The sequence below is a fragment of the Thamnophis elegans genome, chromosome 6 (genome assembly GCF_009769535.1).
Source record: "Thamnophis elegans isolate rThaEle1 chromosome 6, rThaEle1.pri, whole genome shotgun sequence".
NCBI lineage: Eukaryota > Metazoa > Chordata > Lepidosauria > Squamata > Colubridae > Thamnophis > Thamnophis elegans.
Window position 1 is genome coordinate 69384666 of NC_045546.1, and position 24943 is coordinate 69409608.

Consider the following 24943-nt stretch of genomic DNA (forward strand, 5'->3'; position numbering starts at 1 on the left):
ATGAACGGTTGAGGGAACTGGCTATGTTTAGTATTTCTTTCAAAATATAAATTTTCAACATTTCTTTCAACAAGTGAAAAACAAGAAAAAAAAGTCAAGGAAACAATTTGTCCATAAATGGGAGAAGATGGCAAGGAGATGATGGATAGCAGGGAGAAAGGAGGCCATAGAATATGATGAATGGTACCAGGGACTGGGTATGTCTAGTCTAATGAACAGAAGAACTAGGAAATATAGGTGGAAATTTAATAAAGATATATTCACCTAAGGAGAAATTTCCTGACAATGAGAAAAATTAATCAAGGGAAAAGTTTGCTGCCTGGAGTTGTGGCAGTGGTGGGATTCAGCCAGTTCGCACCTATTCAGGAGAACCGGTTGGTAACTTTCTAAGTAGTTCAGAGAACCGGTTGTTGGAAGAAATCTCCTTTTGTTTTTTCCCACTTTACAGGGCTAATCCTGTAAGGAAGGCAGGAAGGAAACATTCTGGTGTTGTTTCTAGCCTAATCTTTATTGACCTGCTTACAGAAACTGCCTCTCCGGTTAACCCTTATTATATTGTAACAGCTAAGGCGAAGCGCCCATCGACCTGAATGACCTTGAGTTGGCCATGCCCACCCCGTCACATGACCATCGAGCCCCACCTACCCAGATGGTCATTGAGGCAGAGAACCGGTTGTTAAATTATTTGAATCTCATCACTGAGTTGTGGGTGCTCAATCACAATAGCATTTCAGGAACAGAACAACTATTTGTCCACAATAGAATATGATCTTTTATCTTGAGCAACTGGTTGGAATAGAAGGCTTCCAAGGTCCTTTGCAGTCAGTTTTTGATCAGCATTCTTTCAATACATATTTCAAGTCAGCTATAGATTCATTGAATTGACAAGGTATCAGGTTCACATTTAACAAGCTTCTTAATCAGAAAGTTACAGTATACTTTGTCAAGTGCCTTGATGGAATCAGTATGTAAGATGTTCATACCAGTCCTACAATTTAAATAAGTTGATGCAACACCCAACTGACCTTGGCTAATATCAAGAAAATTGAACTGTGAGTACATAGCTAGGGAAACACCAAGACATCCCAGGCGTATAACAATAGCAATAGCACTTGGACCTATCGGTATATACCGCTTCACAGTGCTTTCCACCCCTCTCTAAGTGGTTTATACAGTCAGCATATGGCCCCCAACAATCTCATAAATGAGGACCCAATCTCATATGGGTCCTCATAAAATAGATTAAGATAAAAATACATCACAGAATTAAAGGACTGGCAAAGCACATCTATTCTGAGAAAAATGTCTCATTAAAAAAATAACGTTCCCATTTGACATGTTCTTGAAAAATCCAAACAAATCTTTAGCATTTACTGCTTAACAAGAGAGATCAGAGTAGCAAAAAGAAGCTACTCTGAAAAGGAATCAGTTCTCAACAAATGAATCAGCAAACATGTGGAAAACTCTTAAAAATATCACTGATTATGGCAAACCTCCTTCCCAGGCTGAAGGAAATCAATAACTCTCAGATGACCTGAATGTGTTTTACTGCAGGTTTGAAAGGAAACTACAGCCACCTATCTCTACAACCCGCATCTCAAGCACACCAACAACAGCCAAACCTCCTACAACTGACCCCATCCCATTGGGTTCACAACCCCTGGGGATCACAGAAAAGGAAGTGCAAGATCTATTTCACAGACAAAAGCCAGGAAAATCATCAGGCCAGACAAGATAACTCCTTCTTGCTTAAAAGTCTGTGCTGACCAATTGGCCCCCAACTTCACCCGAAACTTCAATAAAGCATTAGTGCTATGTTTCTTCTTGCTTCAAACACTCTACTATCATCCCAATGCCAAAGAAGCCCTCTATTAAGGAACTGAATGACTACAGACCAGTTGTTCTAACATCTGTAGTTATGAAAACCTTTGAAAAGCTAGTGATATCTCACCTGAAAACCATCAAGGATACACTTTTAGATCCCCTGCAATTTGCATACCTAGCAAATAAATTGACAGATGATGCTGTTAATACGGCTCCACACTACATCTTACAACATATCGAATCTCCAAAGATCTACGCAAGGGTCCTCTTTGTAGACTTTAGTTCAGCATTCAATACCATCATTCCAGACATTCTTATAACTAAATTAAACCAGCTAGCGGTACCGGAACACATTTGTAAGTGGATCATAAGCTTCCTAACAGTCAGGAAGCAGCAGGTGAAGCTAAGCAGAGTCACATACCTGTACAATTAGCACTGCCCTCCCTCAAGGCTGTGTACCCTCTCTCCACTTCTCTTCTCTCTATATACCAATGACTGCATCTCAAATGATCCATCTGTTAAAACTACTGAAGTTTGTAGATGATACAACAGTGAATGGTCTCATTCGACACAACGATGGATCCGCATACAGACGGGAAGTTGAACAATTAGCCTCATGGTGCAACTGGAATTATATGGAACTGAACAGTCTCAAAACCATAGAAATTGTAGAATACTTTAGGAGAAACCCTCCCATACTACCACCTCTTACAATAATAGACAACACAGTATCAACAGTAGAGACCTTCAAATTTCTAGGTTCTATCATATCTCAAGACCTAGAATGGACATCTAACATCAAAAACATAATAAAAAAGCACAACAAAAAATGTTCTTTCTGCACCAACTCAGAAAGCTCAAACTGCCCAAGGAGCTGCTGATACAGTTCTACAGAGGAATTATTGAGCCTGTCATCTGCACCTCTACAACTGTATGGTTTGGTTCTGCAACCCAACAAAACAGACACAGGCTTCAGAGGATAATTAGAACTGCAGAAAAAACAATTACTACCAACCTGCCTTCCATTGAGCACCTGTATAGTCCACAAGTTGAAAAGACGGCTGTGAAAATATCTACAGACCCCTCACATCCTAGACATAAATTATTTCAACTTCTACCCTCAAAACAATGCTAGAGAGCATTGCACACCAGAACAACTAGACACAAGAACAGTTTTTCCCCAAACACCATCACTCTGCTAAACAAATAATTCCCTCAACACTGTCAAACTATTTACTAAATCTGCATTACTATTAATCTTCTCATCATTCCTATCACCCATCTCCTCCCATTTATGACTGTATGACTATAACTTTTTTGCTTGTATCCTTACAATTTAAATTGATTGTTTCCTAATATGATTTGATTGCTTATTTGTACCCTACGACTATCATTAAGCATTGCACCTTATGATTCATGAGGAATGTATCTTTTCTTTTATGTAAACTGAGAGCCTATGCACCAAAGACAAATTCCTTGTGTGTCCAATCACACTATTATGTTCTGTTCTGCTCTACTCTGTTCTATTCTGTCTGTGAGCTTCTCAGAATACAACAGATATTCCTTAAGCTCCAACATTTTCATCTACGTAGACTTGCAGACTCAGAATTCCCTGCCAGCCGCCCTTTGCTAAGAATTCTGGAAGCTCAGGACCACACATCTACAACTTGACAAGGTTGGGAAACACTGCTAAGCCTCCCCAGTATCAATGTCAGGCTGTCAAAACTATAGATCCCCTAATCTTATTTTGTTGAAGGTTGCAAGGATTTCCCTCCACCAACTCCCTCATATTTCATCTATTATCTCCGATTATTCATTCAGCTATACAACATAAAAACCTGGGTTTTCATATACTGTAATATAATCCTTCCCCACTCTCAAAACACATGCTAATTTGACACCTTTCTCAAAGATTTGAATTATAGAATAGAAGGATTGGGAAAGACTTCGGCATAGGAAGATCACTTGGTTCCTTCCAAACTCAAAAAGTGTGACACTGCAGATGTTGTAATAGAAACAGGATGAAGGGATCCACCTAATGGCTATTAGACTGACAAGGCAATTCCAGTTTGGAGTAGGTAGCTCTAGTACAGTGTTTCCCAAACTTGGCAACTTGAAGATGTTCGGACTTAACTCCCAGAATTCCCCAGCCAGCAAATGCTCTAGTACAAGGTGATATTAAATCATTCTAGGAATAGGACTACCCAGGTATCAGTTATAATTTCTGTATTACAATTATATTACTGCTATCCGATTGTTAACACAATACTACACTTTCTATTTCTAAAGTTACAATATATGAAAAACCTGTAAATATCAGTGTATCTAGCAGATTAATAAAGTTTAAAGAGTTTCCAAACCATGCAGTAGACATACATATTGTCACAAAAGAGGCATCACACTGAGAATTGATTCATCAAATAACAAAACTATCCACAAAAGAAAAAATATTCATTAATGTCCCTTGTAAACAATACAATCAGGAATAGCTTCACAGGGAAAAATGATAATATCAGGTGAAGAGCCTACTTATGTTTACTGTCATTATAGGAAAATTTTACTATCAATTAAACTAGAAATTATAGCTTCCCAATTTGGTAAAACATATTTAATATAAAAAGTATTTGTGGTTTATAATTAAATTTTTGCATTGGAGTTTAAACTTAACAATTCAAAAACAATATTGTCCCAAGATTAATCCAAAATTATAAGGACGGAAATGAGATGCTGAGTGGATGACAGGGACTCCAAGACTTGGACTCACCTTTTTAGCAAAATCTGGAGGCGCATCCACCCCATTGATAAGTGCCCCATTATCTGCAAAGACAGGAATATTGGGACTGAAAATCATGAGATCACTCTTGGCACCAGCCTCTGCGTTCACACCTGCCAGGATGTGGCTGTGACGATTGGAATAGGACCAGCTGCCCACTTCACTGGCACAGACCAGGGTGGCCATGCCAGGGCCATAAACCATGGGTTCCTTTATCTTACAATGGCAACGCAGGGCCATGTAGATGAGAGTGGCCAGCAGGAAGAGGCTGGAAACAGAGCAAATGGCAATGATCAGATAGACGTTTATCGAGTCCACCAGGGGAACAAAGCTCTCCCCTGACCTTTGAAGGTTAATATCCGTTTTGATTGTCTGACCACTTATCACAAGTGAAACACTCAAGGTGGCTGTGGCTGACAGTTGAGGTTTTCCATGATCCTTCACAAGAACCAACACACTCTGGACTTTGCTGCCTTCTGAATCATCCAGAGAATATTTGGTACTCAACTCACCACTATACTGCCCCACAGTCCATGGACTATTGCTTTCTTCAGCTAGTTCATACCTTAGCCATGCATTGTATCCAGAATCCGCATCCAAAGCATGGATCTTGCCTACAATATGCCCAGGCATCACCGGGACCACTAAAATAATCAGGTTCTCTTCTGATGATGTTGACACAACAGGTGCGTTGTCATTCTCATCCATCACAAAGACTTGAAGTGTCGCATTGCCACATAAGGAGGGGATTCCAGCATCCTTGGCTCTCACCTGGAACTCCAGCAGTTTCAACTCCTCATAGTCCAAGGACTGCAAAGCATAAAGTTTTCCACTCTCTGAATGTACAGAGATGTAGCTTGACAATGGCCAGAGCTTCTCATCTATCCAATAGGTGATCAGACCATTCTCAGCTATGTCTGGGTCTGCAGCAGATATTGTGAAGATGTGAGCACCAGGGGGATTGTTCTCCTTCACAAAGACTGTGTAGAATGACTGTGTGAAAGCTGGAGCATTGTCATTTATGTCACTCAGAGGCACTAAGAGGGTGAGACTGGAAGACAGTGGTGAAACCCCTTGATCTTCCACCGTCACAATCATCCTGTATTCAGCAACCTGCTCCCTATCCAAAGGTATTCCAACAATTAGGGAGTAGTAATTCTTGAATGTGGACTCAAGTTTGAAGGGTATTCCAGTGGGCCAGAGGAAACAGGTTACCTGTCCATTGTTGCCAGAATCCCTGTCAGAAGCACTGAGAATGGCTACCACAGTCCCTGGAGGGGAGTCCTCTGGTAATGGCACAGAGAGAGAATTCACAGATAATTCTGGAGTATTGTCATTCATGTCCAACATTTCAATGAGAACTTTACAGTGCCCTGATAATTGAGAATTGCCTTTATCTTCCGCTACAATTGGAAGTTCATAGAATTTGCTTTCTTCATAATCCAATTTTCCAATCACTCTAATTTCCCCAGTATCTGAATTTATGCCAAATATTTTTGTGACATGAAGAGCTAGGCTATCAGTAAAAAAATAAGAAATTTCCCTATTAATCCCTTCATCTATGTCTGTAGCATTCAGAGTAATAACTAATGACCCACTGACTGTGTTTTCTAGCAACTTTACCCTGTAAACAGATTGGTTAAACACAGGAGGGTTGTCATTGACATCCAGCACATTGATGACTAGCTGAACAGTTCCTGTGAGTTTTGGTTCACCCCCATCTGTGGCTGTCAGTACTAAATGATGCACAGGGCTCTCCTCTCTGTCAAGAGGAACCTTCAGTACAAGAACTACAGATTTACTCTCATCTTCATCATTTCCTGAATCCAGAACAAAATGGTTGTTTGGGCTGAGCTTGTAAGTTAGTAGAGCATTAATACCAATATCTGCATCAGAGGCTCCCTTTAAAGGGAATCGGGTACCAGATGCTGTTGTCAATTCTGCTATGCTCAGGATCTGTTCCCTGGCTGAAAAGATGGGAGCATTGTCATTAATGTCTTTGATTTCAACCTCCACATGGAAGAACCGCAGAGGTTTCTCCACAATCACCTCCAGATGAAGGACACAGTCTGCATTCTTGGCACACAGCTCCTCCCTGTCTATCCGGGAATTTACAAACAAGATCCCATTCTGCAGGTTTACCTCAAAATAGTCCTTCTCTCCTTTGGACAGCATCCGGAACATCCGAGGCACCAGCTCACTCACCTCCAATCCCAAATCCTGGGAGATGCGGCCCACAAAGGTGCCGTGCTGGGATTCCTCCAGCACAGAATAATGGAGCTGGCCGCTCCCCATTTTCCAGGCAATGTGGAGCAGAAGCAGCTGCAGCAGCCCCTTCGGCCAGGTAAGCATTGCAGACATAGACACAACACCAGTAAGCTCTTCTCTTTTTCTCTAAATATCTTGCCTCAAGGGTGTCAGGAGCAGAGCCCACCTATCCCAGCCATACTGGCAATGCATAGGTTGAATCTTGGCTTGTTGAGATTTCTCTGTTGTCTGATATTTCTCTTGTGGATCTGGCTGGCTGGAATGTCTGTCCCTTTAAGGGAGGGGCTGTGCGTTTTCAGTTTCACTTAGAAGGTTTCCTTAGGAAACAGTGACCTCTTGTGACTGAATTTCAAAATGAGAAACAAACCTCCATTCTTTATTGACAGTCTGTGATACTTCAAGTATCTCTGATGTGTAGTTTTCCTTCTTGTCTTCTTTAAATATTATATTAATTTAAACATTGTATTGATGCCTTGGTACTTCCTGGGCATCTTTCCCACTGCCAATAGATGAGCACTAGATACAATTTTTTGTGCGCTGAACCCGCAGTAATGCCGACAGCCATCCACCCCTGAATCTAAACCATGTATTAGAGTGCATTTTCAGAGGGTAGTAACATTTGGTTCTTTCCCAGATTAATCTGTTGCTTTCAGTGCCATCACTGGGTCTATAAAATGTTATTCCTTACCAGCGTTATATTGAAAAATTACTTTTAGCAATCTATATAAGACATTCTATGTCATCAATAAAGTCCTTGCCCCAGAATGAATAAATAATTAGGTAGTGAAACCAGTTTTAAAATTCTTTTTGTGTGAGCCCTTGTAAATTATATTCTATTGGTATAAAAATTATGTATCTATGTTTCTGTTTTGTTATTAGCATACTCTTTTTTTATTTAGTTCATTTTGTTATTCTGCATGACTTTTTTTTACTTTCATAGATTTTTTAATCACTTTTTTCCACAACTTATTTTCATATGTTTAATATGTAATGTCCTGTACTAAATCTTTTGAGAAGGAAGAAAATACAGACATTCAAACTTTTCAATTTTTATATTTCACTTCAAGTAACAATGAGTCTGTCACTAAATAACCTTACATAAGATTTTTTTCACTGCTGCTTCCTTTATATACATAAACATACAGACCAGTGGTGGGTTGCAGGTGGTATTCCCCAGTACAGGTGTACCGGAGCCTGCCCGGGTATTGTTCTGGTACGGTGCTCCGGGGGGGCCCACCCCTCCACCTGTGCCCTTTACCTGTCCTTTAAAGCCTTCGGCACTTCCGAACACATGCATGGCGTGTACAACGCCTGCATGACACTCCGCTGAGTAACTGGAGCATTAAGGAGGCTTGTGGAGGCGTCGCTGGAAGGTATGATGCATGCGTGCGCTGCGTGCGTTCATGTGGAGGACACCGGGCCCCATTGCAACAGTACCAGTTGCAACGGGATCCAGAACCCACCACTGATACAAACACACTGAATATCTAATCATCATAAAGGAAATCGCACCTTTTTTTTTTTATAGCTCAGAAGAAAACAATGGCAAACCTGTTAACCTCATTAGCCTGGTGGAAAAAACCATGAATTAGTCAATCCACTAGTCAACCTTTAATCTAGGGAGTCTATCTGGGTTTGTTTTCACAAACCTTTACTTTTTTATTTCTTAGGTAGAATAGCCTGAATATAGAAACCAGCCAATAAGAAATGTTTGTCCATGTGTGTAAAAGATAGTAATTGTCAGATCCGTGAATCTGCCATTCTTCAGAGAAAGGAGGCAGGGAGGAATTGCAACGTCTTACATTTACATGCAATTCTTCTTTAGATGTATCTTATGTTCTGAATTGCATTCTTGTATAACATTTCACCTGATTTATAAGATCAGGAAGTTGCCCTTCACTTCTTGGCTATTTCTCACCTCTTGGGGAATGTAAGGGATGGGTGGGCCATGTGAAAGATGGCCCTGAGAAAGCTCTCTTATCTCTTTCTCAGAACAACCTGGACAATAACATCTTCACACCTGCGGATTGGCTGAATCTACATCTGAGTATTGGGAAGGGTCTTTAATTCCTTTATTTCTAATTGTTTGCCCTGAGTGACCTCAGAGCCTGCTTTGAATGAACCCAATAAAAGGTTCCTTTTGAAATGCTAAATTCAAGAGCCTTTACTTTGTTGAATAAGAGGGACAGGCTGAGCCTTACAGTAATTGTTCATTGTTCTATCTCCCCCACCCTGCGATCAAGAAAACAAGGTAAAGGTTTCACTATACTACCTGTGAAAAATAAGCCAAGAGCCAATGTCGGTACTTACGTTAAGACTCAACAATCAGTTTGTTGCTCCATAGAGCTGAGCTGGAATGGGAGTGTCTGCCATTTCTTTTTTTTTTTTATTAAAAGTTTTTAAAAAGTTTTACAAATATATGCCTCCCCTCCCCCACCCCCGGAACCCAACTCCTCCCCCAACCTCCCCCCCTAAACTCCCAGAGCAAATACAGGGTATAAACATTAACATCCATATTCTAAAATAAACTAACAGACATTAGCATCATCCCTCACTTGTACTTTAATTCCCCTTTTGTAAAGCTAACCTTAAACAAGTTGTATCATTCTTTGCTCATTCAGTCAAAAGCAATCTGGAGTTTCTTAGTCCCATATTTATTTCGAATATAATCAGTCCATTTTCTCCATTCCAGCTTGTATTTCTCATCTGAATGGTCCTTAAGATATGCTGATATTTTAGCCATCTCTGCTAAGTTTGTTACTTTTAATGTCCATTCTTGAATAGTAGGCAATTCTTCTTTCTTCCAGTACTATGCAACCAGCAGTCTTGCTGCCGTTAAATTCAAAATCAAATTAGTCTCTATAACGTAGGAGTGTCTGCCATTTCAAACACGTCACATTGAATAGTAGTTGGGATCTCTATGGCTCCACCTTTGTAATGTAATTTGTTTAATGGGAGCTGCTTTACAGATTGGTAGGCAAAATCATCCCAAAATTTGTTAATGCTTTTCTGAGCCACCTCAATATCCTTCCAATATTGGGTGAAAGGCTCTCCCATTGCTTTTAACAAGTGCCAATATTCTTTTGCATCCGCAAATACTTGTTTGTTGTGTATCGGTCCAAAACAAGGAAGGGGACATCCACTACCTGAACAACTGCACCACATGCCATGTTACCTTCCAGCTGTGGGCCCACCTTTTCATACTTCTTAATCAATTGGCATTTGCATTGCTTGTGTTATCTAAAAATTCAGCAAAGGCTTCAGACAAGAATTCATGAGTGGTTTGTCTGTCAGCCCCGAAGACAGCTTTTCCGCTTGGACACATGGATGATTTAAGGAGCTTCAATTACTGAGATTCTGCTCCCAGCAATCAGCTCCCTACAATCAACTTGGAGGCCACCAAGAGCTACACAAAGAACTTGTCAGTTCATGAAAAGGGGAAAGCTAAGTATTTGCAACACTGTAGATAGAAGACAATCTTGCTTCCATCAGGTGCTTTATATAACTTAATTAATCTCTGCAATGTCTATGGAAATTCTCAATCATCCAGGTCGTGGTTGTCCCAAAGGTGCTTTTCAAAAGACCATATGACATTTAAAATAAAAATAAAATAAAGAAATAAAGTTTAAGGACATTTGTAGACCATAATACTATCCCAACTCTGTTTAAGTGTCCTACATGGAAAATATTACAAAAGGATATGATGGAGCTCCATCTGACAGATATATGGTGATTTTTTCATCTGTCCAAGCAAATAAATGCAAAATAAATAATTTTAAAAAATAAAATGAGGCTGGTTCCTGGTTATTCGTTAGTATTCCTATTCTTAAATCATTAGTTAGCTAAAGATGTAGTAATATCTGTTCATGTTCCAATAGCATCAACAATTATTATAACTCAACAATTACTTTTCTTTCAATGTGGTATCAAAATAGATTTTACTAAAGAAGCTGCTTTTAATGAAACAGATTTCTCTCCCCCCCCCTGAAATTATCATGTACAATGCTTAGAGGATGTCCATTCAAAGTTATTACAATATTGCATGCAGCAATCATATTCCAAAAAAGGATAAAATATTGAAGGGCACACATATCCACATGATTTAGGCTTGTCCTACTATTATTGCATTTTGGTTTAACACTTGTAACTCTCTTACAATGGTTTTGGAAAGAGAAATATGGATAAAAATATTTAGAATTATATACAAAAAGCTGAATATATCACCTTATTAAGAAATGTGGATTTATCATCTTTATATCCATAATATAAAAACTGGTAGATTTTATATACTATATAATTTAGGATTAAGTACTGAAGTTTCAAGTATATTGTTTCCATTTTCTTTTTTCCTTTGTTTTAAAAATTATTTTCTTCTGGGCTCTCTCTTTCACCTACTCCATCCCTCCCCTAAAGTGTCAAAAAGAAAAACTATTTTAGCCAGGTAAAGTTGGGAGTCTTGGAATCCACCAGCAAATATAAGCCATAGAAATTTGATTAAACATACCCATATTTTTCGGAGTATAAGACGCACCGGAGTATAAGACACACCAAGGTTTTGAAGAGACAAATAAAAAGTTTTTTGCACTCTGCAAACCTCCCCAAAACGCCTCATTTTTCATGAAAATGGGTCTGGTTATTTAAAGGACATGAATAGCTCTTAGGAGGCTTGTAGAGTGCTCCTGGGGGAGGGAGGCAAAAATGAGCAAAAAACGGGCCAATTTTTTTGTCAAAAAAAGGGCATTAGGAAGCCTATAGAGTGCTCCTGGGGACTGCGGGGGCAAAATTGAACAAAAAATGGCCCATTTTTTGCTCATTTCTGCCCTCCCCAGCCCCCAGGAGCTCTCTGAAAGCCTCCTACAAGCTATGCACAGACATTTTGGTGAAGGAGTGGGGTTTCAGGAGGAAGAAAAATGCTGTATTCAGTGTATAAGATGCACCCAGATTTTCAGCCTCTTTTTTGAGGGAAAAAGGTGCATCTTATACTCCGAAAAATACAGTACTTGTCTTCAGTTTGATGAGTTGCTAACTCTTTGGAAGATAAATTAAAGATTCAGGATCTTGTCAGATTTGAGCCCTGTCCAGTGATGGGATTCAAATAATTTAACAACTGGTTCTCTGCCTGATGACCAGCTGGGTAGGCGTGACTCGGTGGTCATGTGACTGGGTGGGCATGGCCAACTCAATGTCACTCATGTCTATGGGTGCTTCACCTTACCTCTTATGTAATGTAATAAGGGTTAACTGGAGAGGCAGATTCTGTAAGCAGGGCAATAAAATTAGGCTAGAAACAACACCAGAATGTTTCTTCCTGCCTTCCTTACAGGATTAGCCATTTAAAGTGGGGAAAAAACAAAATGAGATTTCTTCCAACAACCAGTTATCCGAACTGCTTAGAAAGTTAACAATTGGTTCTGCTGAGCCTCCCCAGTACTAATGTCAGGGTGTCAAAACTATAGATCCCCTAATCTTATTTTGTTGAAGGTTACAAGGATTTCCCTCCACCAATTCCCTCATATTTCAACTATTCTCTCAGATTATTCATTCAGCTACATAACATAAAGACCTGGGTTTTCATAAAATACAATTCTTCCCCAGTCTCAAAACACATGCTATGTTGATGCCATTCTCAAAGATTTGAAGAGAATTATAGAATGTAAGCAATGGTGGGTTGCCAATTTTTTTACTACCGGTTCGGGAGCACTCCTGCACGTGCTCATGCACAGAAGCATCCGGGCGGGTGGGCAGAGCCTCTCACCACCACTACTAACATTGTCATTACTAATATTGTCACAAAAAGAGGCAACATACTAATTGATTCCTCAAACAGCAAAATTATCAACAAACAAAAATCATTCATTAATGTCGACCTATAATTTACTATCAAAGATTTACTATCTTTGCCCATTTCTACACTATAGCTCCTCAAATTGGAAAAATACTTTTTATTTAAAAACTATTGATGATTTGTAATTCAATTTATTTTCTATCAGTGCCTAAACCTAACAATTCAAAAACAATATTGTCCCAAGACTAATTCAAAATTATAAGCATAGAAAAGAGATGCTGAATAAGAAGACAAGAACTCCAAAACTTGGACTCACCTTTTTAGCAAAATCTGGAGGCACATCCACCCCATTGATAAGTGCCCCATTATCTGCAAAGACAGGAATATTGGGACTGAAAATCATGAGATCACTCTTGGCACCAGCCTCTGCGCTCACACCTGCCAGTATATGGCTGTGCCGATTGGAATAGGACCAGCTGCCCACCTCACTGGCACAGACCAGGGTGGCCATGCCAGGGCCATAAACCATTGGTTCCTTTATCTTACAATGGCAACGCAGGGCCACATAGATGAGTGTGGCCAGGAGGAAGAGGCTGGAAACAGAGCAGATGGCAATGATCAGATAGACGTTGATCGAGTCCACCAGGGGAACAAAGCTCTCCCCTGATCTTTGAAGATTAATATCCGTTTTGATTGTTTGACCACTTGTCACAAGTGAAACACTCAAGGTGGCTGTGGCTGACAGTTGAGGTTTTCCATGATCCTTCACAAGAACCAACACACTGTGGATTTTGCTGCCTTCTGAATCATCCAGAGAATATTTCGTACTCACCTCACCACTATACTGCCCCACAGTCCATAGACTATTGCTTTCTTCAACCAGTTCATACCTTAGCCATGCATTGTATCCAGAATCCGCATCCAAGGCATGGATCTTGCCTACAACATGCCCAGGCATCACAGGGACCACTAGAAGAATCAGGTTCTCTTCTGATGATCTTGACACAACAGGTGCATTGTCATTCTCATCCATTACAAAGACTTGAACAGTTGCATTGCCACATAAGGAGGGAAGTCCAGTATCCTTGGCTCTCACCTGGAACTCCAGCAGTTTCAACTCCTCATAGTCCAAGGACTGCAATGCATAGAGTTTTCCATTCTCTGAATGTACAGAGATGTAGCTTGACAACGGCCAGAGCTTCTCATCTATCCAATAGGTGATCAGACCATTCTCAGCTATGTCTGGGTCTGCAGCAGATATTGTGAAGATGTGAGCACCAGGGGGATTGTTCTCCTTCACAAAGACTGTGTAGAATGACTGTGTGAAAGCTGGAGCATTGTCATTTATGTCACTCAGAGACACTAAGAGGGTGAGACTGGAAGACAGTGGTGGAACGCCTTGATCTTCCACTGTCACAATCATCCTGTATTCAGCAACCTGCTCCCTATCCAAAGGTGTTCCAACAATTAGGGAGTAGTAATTCTTGAATGTGGACTCAAGTTTGAAGGGTACTCCAGTGGGCCAGAGGAAACAGGTTATCTGTCCATTGTTGCCAGAATCCCTGTCAGAAGCACTGAGGATGGCTACCACAGTCCCTGGAGGGGAGTCCTCTGGCAATGGCACAGAGAGAGAATTCACAGATAATTCTGGAATATTATCATTCATGTCCAAAACTTCAATGAGAACTTTACAGTGCCCTGATAATTGAGAATTGCCTTTATCTTCTGCTACAATTGGAAGTTCATAGAACTTGCTTTCTTCATAATCCAATTTTCCAATCACTCTAATTTCCCCAATATCAGCATTTATACTAAATAACTTCCTGACATGTGGAGGTGCTTTATTACTAAAAAAATAAGAGATTTCTCTATTAATCCCTTCATCTAAGTCTGTTGCATTCAGAGCAATAACTAATGACCCACTAGCTGTATTTTCTAGCAACTTTACCCTGTAAACAGATTGGTTAAACACAGGAGGGTTGTCATTGACATCCAGCACATTGATGACTAGCTGAACAGTTCCTGTGAGTTTTGGTTCTCCCCCATCCGTGGCTGTCAGTACTAAATGATGCACAGGGCTCTCCTCTCTGTCAAGTGGAACCTTCAGTACAAGAACTACAGATTTACTCTCATCTTCATCATTTCCTGAATCAAAAGAAAAATGGTTGCTTGGGCTGAGCTTGTAGGTTAACAAAGCGTTAGTACCAATATCTGCATCAGAGGCTCCCTCTAAAGGGAATTGGGTTCCAGATGCTGTTATGAATTCTGCTATGCTCAGGATCTGTTCCCTGGCTGAAAAGATGGGAGCATTGTCATTAATGTCTTTGATTTCAACCTCCACATGGAAGAACCTCAGAGGTTTCTCTACAATCACCTCCAGATGAAGGACACAGTCTGTATTCTTGGCACACAGCTCCTCCCTGTCTATCCGGGAATTTACAAACAAGATCCCATTCTGCAGGTTTACCTCAAAATAGTCCTTCTCTCCTTTGGACAGCATCCGGAACATCCGAGGCACCAGCTCACTCACCTCCAACCCCAAATCCTGGGAGATGCGGCCCACAAAGGTGCCGTGCTGGGATTCCTCCAGCACAGAATAATGGAGCTGGCCGCTCCCCATTTTCCAGACGGTGTGGAGCAGAAGCAGCTGCAGCAGCCCCTTCGGCCAGGTAAGCATTGCAGACGCAGGGACAAAACCAGCAAGCTCTTCTCTTTTTCTCTAAATATCTTGCCTTAAAGGTGTCAGGAGCAGAGCCCATCTACCCCAGCCATACTGGCAATGCATAGGTTGAATCTTGGCTTGTTGAGATTTCTCTGTTGTCTGATATTTCTCTTTTGGATCAGGCTCGCTGGAATGTCTGTCGCTTTAAGGGAGGGGCTCTGCATTTTCAGTTTCACTTAGAGGGTTTTCTTAGGAAACAGCGACCTCCTGTGACTGAATTTCAGAATGAGAAAAAGACCTCCATTCTTTATTGACAGTCTGTGATACTTTTTCCTTCATGTATCTCTGATGTGTAGTTTTCCTTCTTTTCTTCTTTAAATATTATATTAATTTAAGCATTGTATTGATGCCTTGGTATTTCCTGGGAAACTTTCCCACTGCCAATAGATGAGCACTTTTTTGTGCGCTGAACCCGCAGTAATGCCGACAGCCATCCACCCCTGAATCTAAACCATGTATTAGAGTGCATTTTCAGAGGGTAGTAACTTTTGGTTCTTTCCCAGATTAATCTGTTGCTTTCAGTGCCGTCACTGGGTCTATAAAATGTTATTCCTTACCAGCGTTATATTGCCAAAATTACTTTTAGCAATCTATATAAGACATTCTATGTGATCAATAAAGTCCCTGCCCCAGAATCAATAAATAATTAGGTAGTGAAACCAGTTTCAAAATTCTTTTTGTGTGAGCCCTTGTAAATTATATTCTATTGGTATAAAAATTATGTATCTATGTTTCTGTTTTGTTAGTAGCATACTCTATTTTTTATTTAGTTCCTTTGTTATTCTGCATCACTTTTTTTTTTACTTTCATAGATTTTTTTAATCACCTTTTTCCACAACTTATTTTCCTATGTTTGATATGTACTGTCCTGTACTAAATCTTTTGAGAAGAAAGAAAATACAGACATTCAAACTTTTCAATTTTTATATTTCACTTCAAGTAACAATGAGTCTGTTACTAAATAACCTTACATAAGATTTTTTTCACTGCTGCTTCCTTTATACACATAAACATACAGACCAGTGGTGGGTTGCAGGCGGTATTCCCCAGTACAGGGGTACCGGAGCCTGCCCAGGTATTGTTCTGGTACGGTGCTCCGGAGGGTCCACCCCTCCGCCCGTGCTCTTTACCTGTCCTTTAAAGCCTTCGACACTTCCGCGCATGTGCATGGCGCGTACAATGCCTGCATGATGCTCCACTGAGCAGCTGGTGTGGCAAGGAGGCTTGTGGAGGCGTCACTGGAAGGTGTGATGCATGCGCGCACTGCGTGCGTTCATGTGGAGGACACCAGGCCCTTTTGCAACAGTACCGGTTGCAACGGGATCCAGAACCTACCACTGATACAGACACACTGAATATCTAACCATCATAAAGGAAATCGCACCTTTATTTTTTATAGCTCAGAAGAAAACAATGGCGAACCTGTTAACTTCATTAGCCTGGTGGAAAAAAACATGAATTAGTCAATCCACTAGTCAACCTTTAATCTAGGGAGTCTATCTGGGTTTACTTTTTTATTTCTTAGGTAAAGTAGCCTGAATATAGAAACCAGCCAATAAGAAATGTTTGTCCATGCGTGTAAAAGATAGTAATTGTCTGATCCTTGAATCTGCCATTCTTCAGAGGAAATGGGGCGGGGGGAGGAATTGCAACGTCTTACATTTACGTGCAATTCTCCTTTAGATGTATCTTATGTTCTGCATTGCATTCTTGTATAACCTTTCACCTGATTTATAAGATCAGGAAGTTGCCCTTCACTTCTTGGCTATTTCTCACCTCTTGGGGAATGTAAGGGATGGAGTGGCCATGTGAAAGATGGCCCTGAGAAAGCTCTCTTATCTCTTTCTCAGAACAACCTGGAGCATACCATCTTCACACCTTCTTCTTCTGCCGATTGGCTGAATCCACATCTGACTTTTGGGAGGGGTCTTTAATTCCTTTATTTCTAATTGTTTATCCTGAGTGACCTCAGAGCCTGCTTTGAATGAACCCAATAAAAGGTTCCTTTTGAAATGCTAAATTCAAGAGTCTTTACTTTGTTAAATAAGGGGGACAGGCTGAGCCTTACAGTAATTGTTCACTGTTCTATCTCCTCCACCCTGCGATCAAGAAAATAAGTTAAACGTTTCACTTTACTACCTGTGAAAAATAAGCCAAGAGCCAATGTTGGTACTTACGTTAAGAATCAACAGTTTGTTGCTCCATAGAGCTGAGCTGGAATGGGAGTGTCTGCCATTTTTTTTTATTAAAAGTTTTAAAAAAGTTTTACAAATATATACCTCACCTCCCCCCCCCCTCCCGGAACCCAACTCCTCCCCCAACCTCCCCCCCCCACCTCCCAGAGCAAATACAGGGTATAAACATTAACATCCATATTCTAAAATAAACTAACAGACTTTAGCATCATCCCTCACTTGTACTTTAATTCCCTTTTTGTAAAGCTAATCTTAAACAAGTTGTATCATTCTTTGCTCATTCAGTCAAAAGCAATCTGGAGTTTCTTAGTCCCATATTTATTTTGAATATAATCAGTCCATCTTCTCCATTCCAGCTTGTATTTCTCATCTGAATGGTCCTTAAGATATGCTGATATTTTAGCCATCTCTGCTAAGTTTGTTACTTTTAATGTCCATTCTTGAATAGTAGGTAATTCTTCCTTCTTCCAGTACTGCGCCACCAACAGTCTTGCTGCTGTTGTTAAATTCAAAATCAAATTAGTCTCTATAACTGTAGGAGTGCCTGCCATTTCAAACACGTCACATTGAATAGTAGTTGGGATCTCTATGGCTCCACCTTCGTAATGTAATTTGTTTAATGGGAGCTGCTTTACAGATTGATAGGCAAAATCATCCTAAAATTTGTTAATGCTTTTCTGAGGCACCTCAATATCCTTCCAATATTGGGTGAAAGGCTCTCCCATTGCTTTTAACAAGTGCCAATATTCTTTTGCATCCGCAAATACTTATTTGTTGTGTATCAGTCCAAAGCAAGGAAGGGGGACATCCACTACTTGAACAACTGCACCACATGCCATGTTACCTTCCAGCTGTGGGCCCACCTTTTCATTCTTCTTAATCAATTGACTGCATCCAGATGGTGTTGCTCTATGTTCATGCTAAAAATGAAGTTCAATTCTTTTGGCTCCTTTAGTGCTGCTGTGTTGCTTCCCTGGTCATCTTTTTATCATCTGCCTCTCTGCACATACTTATTGCTACATCTTGAGGCTGGTGCAGCATAACCCTGGATTCTCTGGTAAGATCTCCTTCCAACCACAGCTCTAAAGCACAGGCTTTGCTTTCTGCTTCTCTGCCTTCTCTTCCACAATCCAAGGCACATGGTCTGCTTTCTTCACTTCTTGTTCTGCTCAAGTCTTGAAGCACTTGGAGGTATACTTGTCCACTCCAGCTCCAGCATCTCAAAAGCACAGCATGATTCCACCTCAAAGGTCATGACAGTTCTCAGTAAAGTTATATATTCTTATGGCATTTGCATTGCCTGCGTTATCTAAAAATTCAGCAAAGGCTTCAGACAAGAATTCATGAGTGGTTTGTCTGTCAGCCCCGAAGACAGCTTTTCCGCTTGGACACATGGATGATTTAAGGGGCTTCAATTACTGAGATTCTGCTCCCAGCAATCAGCTCCCTACAATCAACTTGGGAGGCCACCAAGAGCTACACAAAGAACTTGTCAGTTCATGAGAAGGGGAAAGCGAAGTATTTGCAACACTGTAGATAGAGGACAATCTTGCTTCCATCAGGTGCTTTATATAACTTAATTAATCTCTGCAATGTCTATGGAAATTCTCAATCATCCAGGTCGTGGTTGTCCCAAAGGTGCTTTTCAAAAGACCATATGACATTTAAAATTAAAATAAAATAAAGAAATAAGGTTTAAGTGTATTTGTAGCCCATAATACTATCCCAACTCTGTTTAAGTGTCCTACATGGAAAATATTACAAAAGCATATGATGGAGCTCCATCTGACAGATATATGGTGATTTTTTCATCGGTCCAAGCAAATAAATGCAAAATAAATAATTTAAAAAAATAAAATCAAGCTGGTTCTTGGTTATTCGTTAGTATTCCTATTCTTAAATCATTAGTTAGCTAAAGATGTAGTAATATCTGTTCATGTTCCAATAGCATCAACAATTATTATAACTCAACAATTACTTTTCTTTCAACATGGTATCAAAATAGATTTTACTAAAGAAGCTGCTTTTAATGAAACAGATTTCTCTCCCCCCCTGAAATTATCATGTACAATGCTTCGAGGATGTCCATTCAAAGTTATTACAATATTGCATGCAGCAATCATATCCCAAAAAAGGATAAAATATTGAAGGGCACACATATCCACATGATTTAGGCTTGTCCTATTATTATTGCATTTTGGTTTGTAACTTCCTTACAATGATTTTGGAAAGAGAAATATGGATAAAAAATATGGATAAAAATATTTAGAATTATATACAAAAAGCTGAATATATCACCATATTAAGAAATGTGGATTTATCATCTTTATATACATAATATAAAAACTATTAGATTTTAGATACTATATAATTGAGGATTAAGTACTGAAGTTTCAAGTATATTGTTTCCATTTTCTTTTTTCCTTTGTTTTAAATATTATTTTCTTCTGGGCTCTGTCTTTCACCCAATCCATCCCTCCCCTAAAGTGTCAAAAAAAAAAACTATTTTAGCCAGGTAAAGTTGGGAGTCTTGGAATCCACCAGCAAATATAAGCCATAGAAATTTGATTCGACATACCCATATTTTTCAGAGTATAAGACGCACCGGAGTATAAGACACACCAAGGTTTTGAAGAGACAAATAAAAAGTTTTTTGCACTCTGCAAACCTCCCCAAAAAACCTCATTCTTCATGAAAATGGGTCTGTTTTTTTTAAAGGGCATGAATAGCTCTTAAGAGGCTTGTAGAGTGCTCCTGGAGGAGGGAGGCAAAAATGAGCAAAAAACGGGCCCATTTTTTGTGAAAAAAAGGGCATTAGGAAGCCTATAGAGTGCTCCTGGGGACTGTGGGGGCAAAAGTGAGCAAAAAATGGCCCATTTTTTGCTCATTTCTGCCCTCCCCAGCCCCCAGGAGCTCTCTGAAAGCCTCCTACAAGCTATGCACAGACATTTTGGTGAAGGAGTGGGGTTTCAGGAGGAAGAAAAATGCTGTATTCAGTGTATAAGACGCACCCAGATTTTCAGCCTCTTTTTTGAGGGAAAAAGGTGCATCTTATACTCTGAAAAATACGGTACTTGTCTTCAGTTTGATGAGTTGCTAACTCTTTGGAAGATAAATTAAAGATTCAGGATCTTGACAGATTTGAGCCCTATCCAGTGATGGGATTCAAATAATTTAATAACTAGTTCTCTGCCCTGATGACCAGCTGGGTAGGCATGACTCGGTGGTCATGTGACTGGGTGGGCATGGCCAACTCAATGTCACTCATGTCTATGGGTGCTTCACCTTAGCTGTTATGTAATGTAATAAGGGTTAACTGGAGAGGCAGATTCTGTAAGCAGGGCAATAAAATTAGGCTAGAAACAACACCAGAATGTTTCTTCCTGCCTTCCCTACAGGATTAGCCATTTAAAGTGGGGAAAAAACAAAATGAGATTTCTTCCAACAACCAGTTATCCGAACTGCTTAGAAAGTTAACAATTGGTTCTGCTGAGCCTCCCCAGTACTAATGTCAGGGTGTCAAAACTATAGATCCCTTAATCTTATTTTGTTGAAGGTTACAAGGATTTCCCTCCACCAATTCCCTCATATTTCAACTATTCTCTCAGATTATTCAGTCAGCTACATAACATAAAGACCTGGCTTTTCATAAAATACAATTCTTCCCCACTCTCAAAACACATGCTACGTTGACGCCATCATCAAAAATTTGAAGAGAATTATAGAATGTAAGCAATGGTGGGTTGCCAATTTTTTTACTACCGGTTCGGGAGCATTCCTGCGCGTGCTCATGCACAGAAGCATCCGGGCGGGTGGGCAGAGCCTCTCACCACCACTACTAACATTTCGCCCGATCCGGGCCGAACCGGGAGCAACCCACCTCTGAATGTAAGGATTGGTATAACTTTGGCTTAGGAACCATACTTGATTCCTTCCAACCTCAAAAAGTGTAACACTGCAGATACTGCAATAGAAACAGAATAAAATAATCCACATTGGTTGTTAAACTGACAGGACCATTCTAGTTTGAAGTAAACAGCTCTAGTACAAGGCGATATTTGATCATTTTAGGAATGTGACTATCCAGTTACCAATTAAAAATTCTGTATTATAAATGTATTAATTCTACCCAGTTGTTAACCCCTTTACAATATTATACTTTCTATTTTTAAATGTAACAATATATGAACAAGATATAAACTTCCACAAACAAACTTAAAAGGAAAGTTCTGTGTCATCTAGCAGATTAATAAAGTTGCAAACTTTGTTACCCATAAATATTTTCACAAAAAGAGGCAACATACTAATTGATTCCTCAAACAGCAAAACTATCAACAAACAAAAATCATTCATTAATGTCGACCTATAATTTACTATCAAAGATTTACTATCTTTGCCCATTTCTACACTATAGCTCCTCAAATTGGAAAAATATTTTTTATTTAAAAAGTATTGATGATTTGTAATTCAATTTATTTTCTATCAGTGCCTAAACCTAACAATTCAAAAACAATATTGTCCCAAGACTAATTCAAAATTATAAGCATAGAAATGAGATGCTGAATAAGAAGACAAGGACTCCAAGAGTTGGACTCACCTTTTTAGCAAAATCCGGAGGCGCATCAACCCTATTGATAAGTTCCCCATTATCTGCAAAGACAGGTATATTGGGACTGAAAATCATGAGATCGCTCTTGGCACCAGCCTCTGCGCTCACACCTGCCAGGATATGGCTGTGCCGATTGGAATAGGACCAGCTGCCCACCTCGCTGGCACAGACCAGGGTGGCCATACCAGGGCCATAAACCATGGGTTCCTTTGTCTTACAGTGGCAACGCAGGGCCACGTAGATGAGAGTGGCCAGCAGGAAGAGGCTGGAAACAGAGCAGATGGCAATGATCAGATAGACGTTGATCGAGTCCACCAGGGGAACAAAGCTCTCCCCTGACCTTTGAAGGTTAATATCGGTTTTGATTGTCTGACCACTTGTCACAAGTGAAACACTCAAGGTGGCTGTGGTTGACAATTGAAGTTTTCCATGATCTTTCACAAGAACAAGAACACTCTGGATTTTGCTGCTTTCTGAATCATCCAGAGAATATTTGGTACTCACCTCACCACTATACTGCCCCACAGTCCATAGACTATTGCTTTCTTCAACCAGTTCATACCTTAGCCATGCATTGTATCCAGAATCCGCATCCAAGGCATGGATCTTGCCCACAATATGCCCAGGCATCACCGGGACCACTAAAATAATAAGGTTCTCTTCTGATGATGTTGACACAGCAGGTGCGTTGTCATTCTCATCCATCACAAAGACTTGAACTGTCGCATTGCCACATAAGGAGGGGATTCCAGCATCCTTGGCTCTCACCTGGAACTCCAGCAGTTTCAACTCCTCATAGTCCAAGGACTGCAAAGCATAAAGTTTTCCATTCTCCGAATGTACAGAGATGTAGCTTGACAATGGCCAGAGCTTCTCATCTATCCAATAGGTGATCAGACCATTCTCAACTATGTCTGGGTCTGAAGCAGATATTGTGAAGATGTGAGCACCAGGGGGATTGTTCTCCTTCACAAAGACTGTATAGGAGGGCTGTGTGAAAGTTGGAGCATTGTCATTTATGTCACTAATAGGCACTAAGAGTGTCATGCTAGAAGACAGTGGTGGAACGCCTTGATCTTCCACTGTCACAACCATCCTGTATTCAGCCACTTGCTCCCTATCCAAAGGTGTTCCAACAATTAGGGAATAGTAATTCTTGAATGTTAACTCGAGTTTGAAGGGTACTCCAGTGGGCCAGAGGAAACAGTTTATTTGTCCATTGGTGCCAGAATCCCTGTCAGAAGCACTGAGGATGGCTACTACAGTCCCTGGAGGGGAGTCCTCTGGCAATGGCACAGAGAGAGAATTCACAGATAATTCTGGAATATTATCATTCATGTCCAAAACTTCAATGAGAACTTTACAGTGCCCTGATAATTGAGAATTGCCTTTATCTTCTGCTACAATTGGAAGTTCATAGAACTTGCTTTCTTCATAATCCAATTTTCCAATCACTCTAATTTCCCCAGTATCTGAATTCATGCCAAATATCTTTGTGACATGAAGAGCTAGGCTATCAATAAAAAAATAAGAAATTTCCCTATTAATCCCTTCATCTAAGTCTGTTGCATTCAGAGTAATAACTAATGACCCACTAGCTGTATTTTCTAGCAACTTTATCCTGTAAACAGATTGGTTAAACACAGGAGGGTTGTCATTGACATCCAGCACATTGATGACTAGTTGAACAGTTCCTGTGAGTTTTGGTTCACCCCCATCAGTGGCTGTCAGTACTAAATGATGCACAGGGCTCTCCTCTCTGTCAAGTGGAACCTTCAGGACAAGAACTACAGATTTACTCTCATCTTCATCATTTCCTGTATCAAGAGCAAAATGTTTGCTTGGGCTGAGCTTGTATGTTATCAGAGCATTAGTACCAATATCTGCATCAGAGGCTTCCTCTAAGGAGAATTGAGTACCTGTTATCAGTTCTGATATGCTCAGGATCTTTTCCATGGTAGAGAAGATGGGAGCATTGTCATTAATGTCTTTGATTTCAACCTCCACATGGAAGAACCGCAGAGGTTTCTCCACAATCACCTCCAGATGAAGGACACAGTCTGCATTCTTGGCACACAGCTCCTCCCTGTCTATCCGGGAATTTACAAACAAGATCCCATTCTGCAGGTTTACCTCAAAATAGTCCTTCTCTCCTTTGGACAGCATCCGGAACATCCGAGGCACCAGCTCACTCACCTCCAACCCCAAATCCTGGGAGATGCGGCCCACGAAGGTGCCGTGCTGGGATTCCTCCAGCACAGAATAATGGAGCTGGCCGCTCCCCATTTTCCAGACGGTGTGGAGCAGAAGCAGCTGCAGCAGCCCCTTCGGCCAGGTAAGCATTGCAGACACAGGGACAAAACCAGCAAGCTCTTCTCTTTTTCTCTAAATATCTTGCCTTAAGGGTGTCAGGAGGAGAGCCCACCTACCCCAGCCATACTGGCAATGCATAGGTTGAATCTTGGCTTGTTGAGATTTCTCTGTTCGATATTTCTCTTGTGGATCTGGCTGGCTAGAATGTCTGTCGCTTTAAGGGAGGGGATCTGAATTTTCAGTTTCACTTAGAGAGTTTCCTTAGGAAACAGCGACCTCTTGTGACTGAATTTCAAAATGAGAAACAGACCTCCATTCTTTATTGACAGTCTGTGATACTTTTTCTTTTGAGGGCTTGCTATATTGCTTCATGCATCTCTGATGTGTAGTTTTCCTTCTTGTCTTCTTTAAATATTATATTAATTTAAACATTGTATTGATGCCTTGGTATTTC

General features: G+C 40.3%; 3 protein-coding genes across 3 annotated transcripts; all 3 read right to left on the bottom strand.

The window, feature by feature from the left end:
- Positions 1-4495: 4495 nt before the first annotated feature.
- LOC116510781 (protocadherin alpha-5-like) lies at positions 4496-6949 on the bottom strand. The gene has a single exon (XM_032220431.1). The coding sequence runs from the start codon at positions 6947-6949 to the stop codon at positions 4496-4498; it is 2454 nt and encodes an 817-aa protein (XP_032076322.1).
- Positions 6950-12858: 5909 nt separating this feature from the next.
- Positions 12859-15327, bottom strand: LOC116510782 (protocadherin alpha-5-like). Its single transcript, XM_032220432.1, has 2 exons — positions 12967-15327; positions 12859-12864 (listed from the first exon to the last, which is right to left on the bottom strand). Exons 1-2 carry the CDS (start codon positions 15325-15327, stop codon positions 12859-12861), a joined length of 2367 nt encoding a protein of 788 aa, XP_032076323.1.
- Positions 15328-21507: 6180 nt separating this feature from the next.
- LOC116510783 (protocadherin alpha-3-like) lies at positions 21508-24519 on the bottom strand. Its single transcript, XM_032220434.1, has 2 exons — positions 22165-24519; positions 21508-21531 (listed from the first exon to the last, which is right to left on the bottom strand). The coding sequence occupies exons 1-2, from the start codon at positions 24517-24519 to the stop codon at positions 21508-21510; spliced, it is 2379 nt and encodes a 792-aa protein (XP_032076325.1).
- Between the last annotated feature and the right edge of the window lie 424 nt (positions 24520-24943).

What these genes read in the sequence shown, in the direction of transcription:
- LOC116510782 (XM_032220432.1), bottom strand. Translation starts at nt 15,327, where the DNA reads ATGCTTACCTGGCCGAAGGGGCTGCTGCAGCTGCTTCTGCTCCACACC.
- LOC116510781 (XM_032220431.1), bottom strand. Translation starts at nt 6,949, where the DNA reads ATGCTTACCTGGCCGAAGGGGCTGCTGCAGCTGCTTCTGCTCCACATT.
- LOC116510783 (XM_032220434.1), bottom strand. Translation starts at nt 24,519, where the DNA reads ATGCTTACCTGGCCGAAGGGGCTGCTGCAGCTGCTTCTGCTCCACACC. An exon ending in CTCCGGATTTTGCTAAAAAG is followed by an intron (nt 21,532 to 22,164) that starts GTGAGTCCAACT and finishes TTTCTATTGCAG; the next exon opens with TATCTGCAGTGTTACACTTT.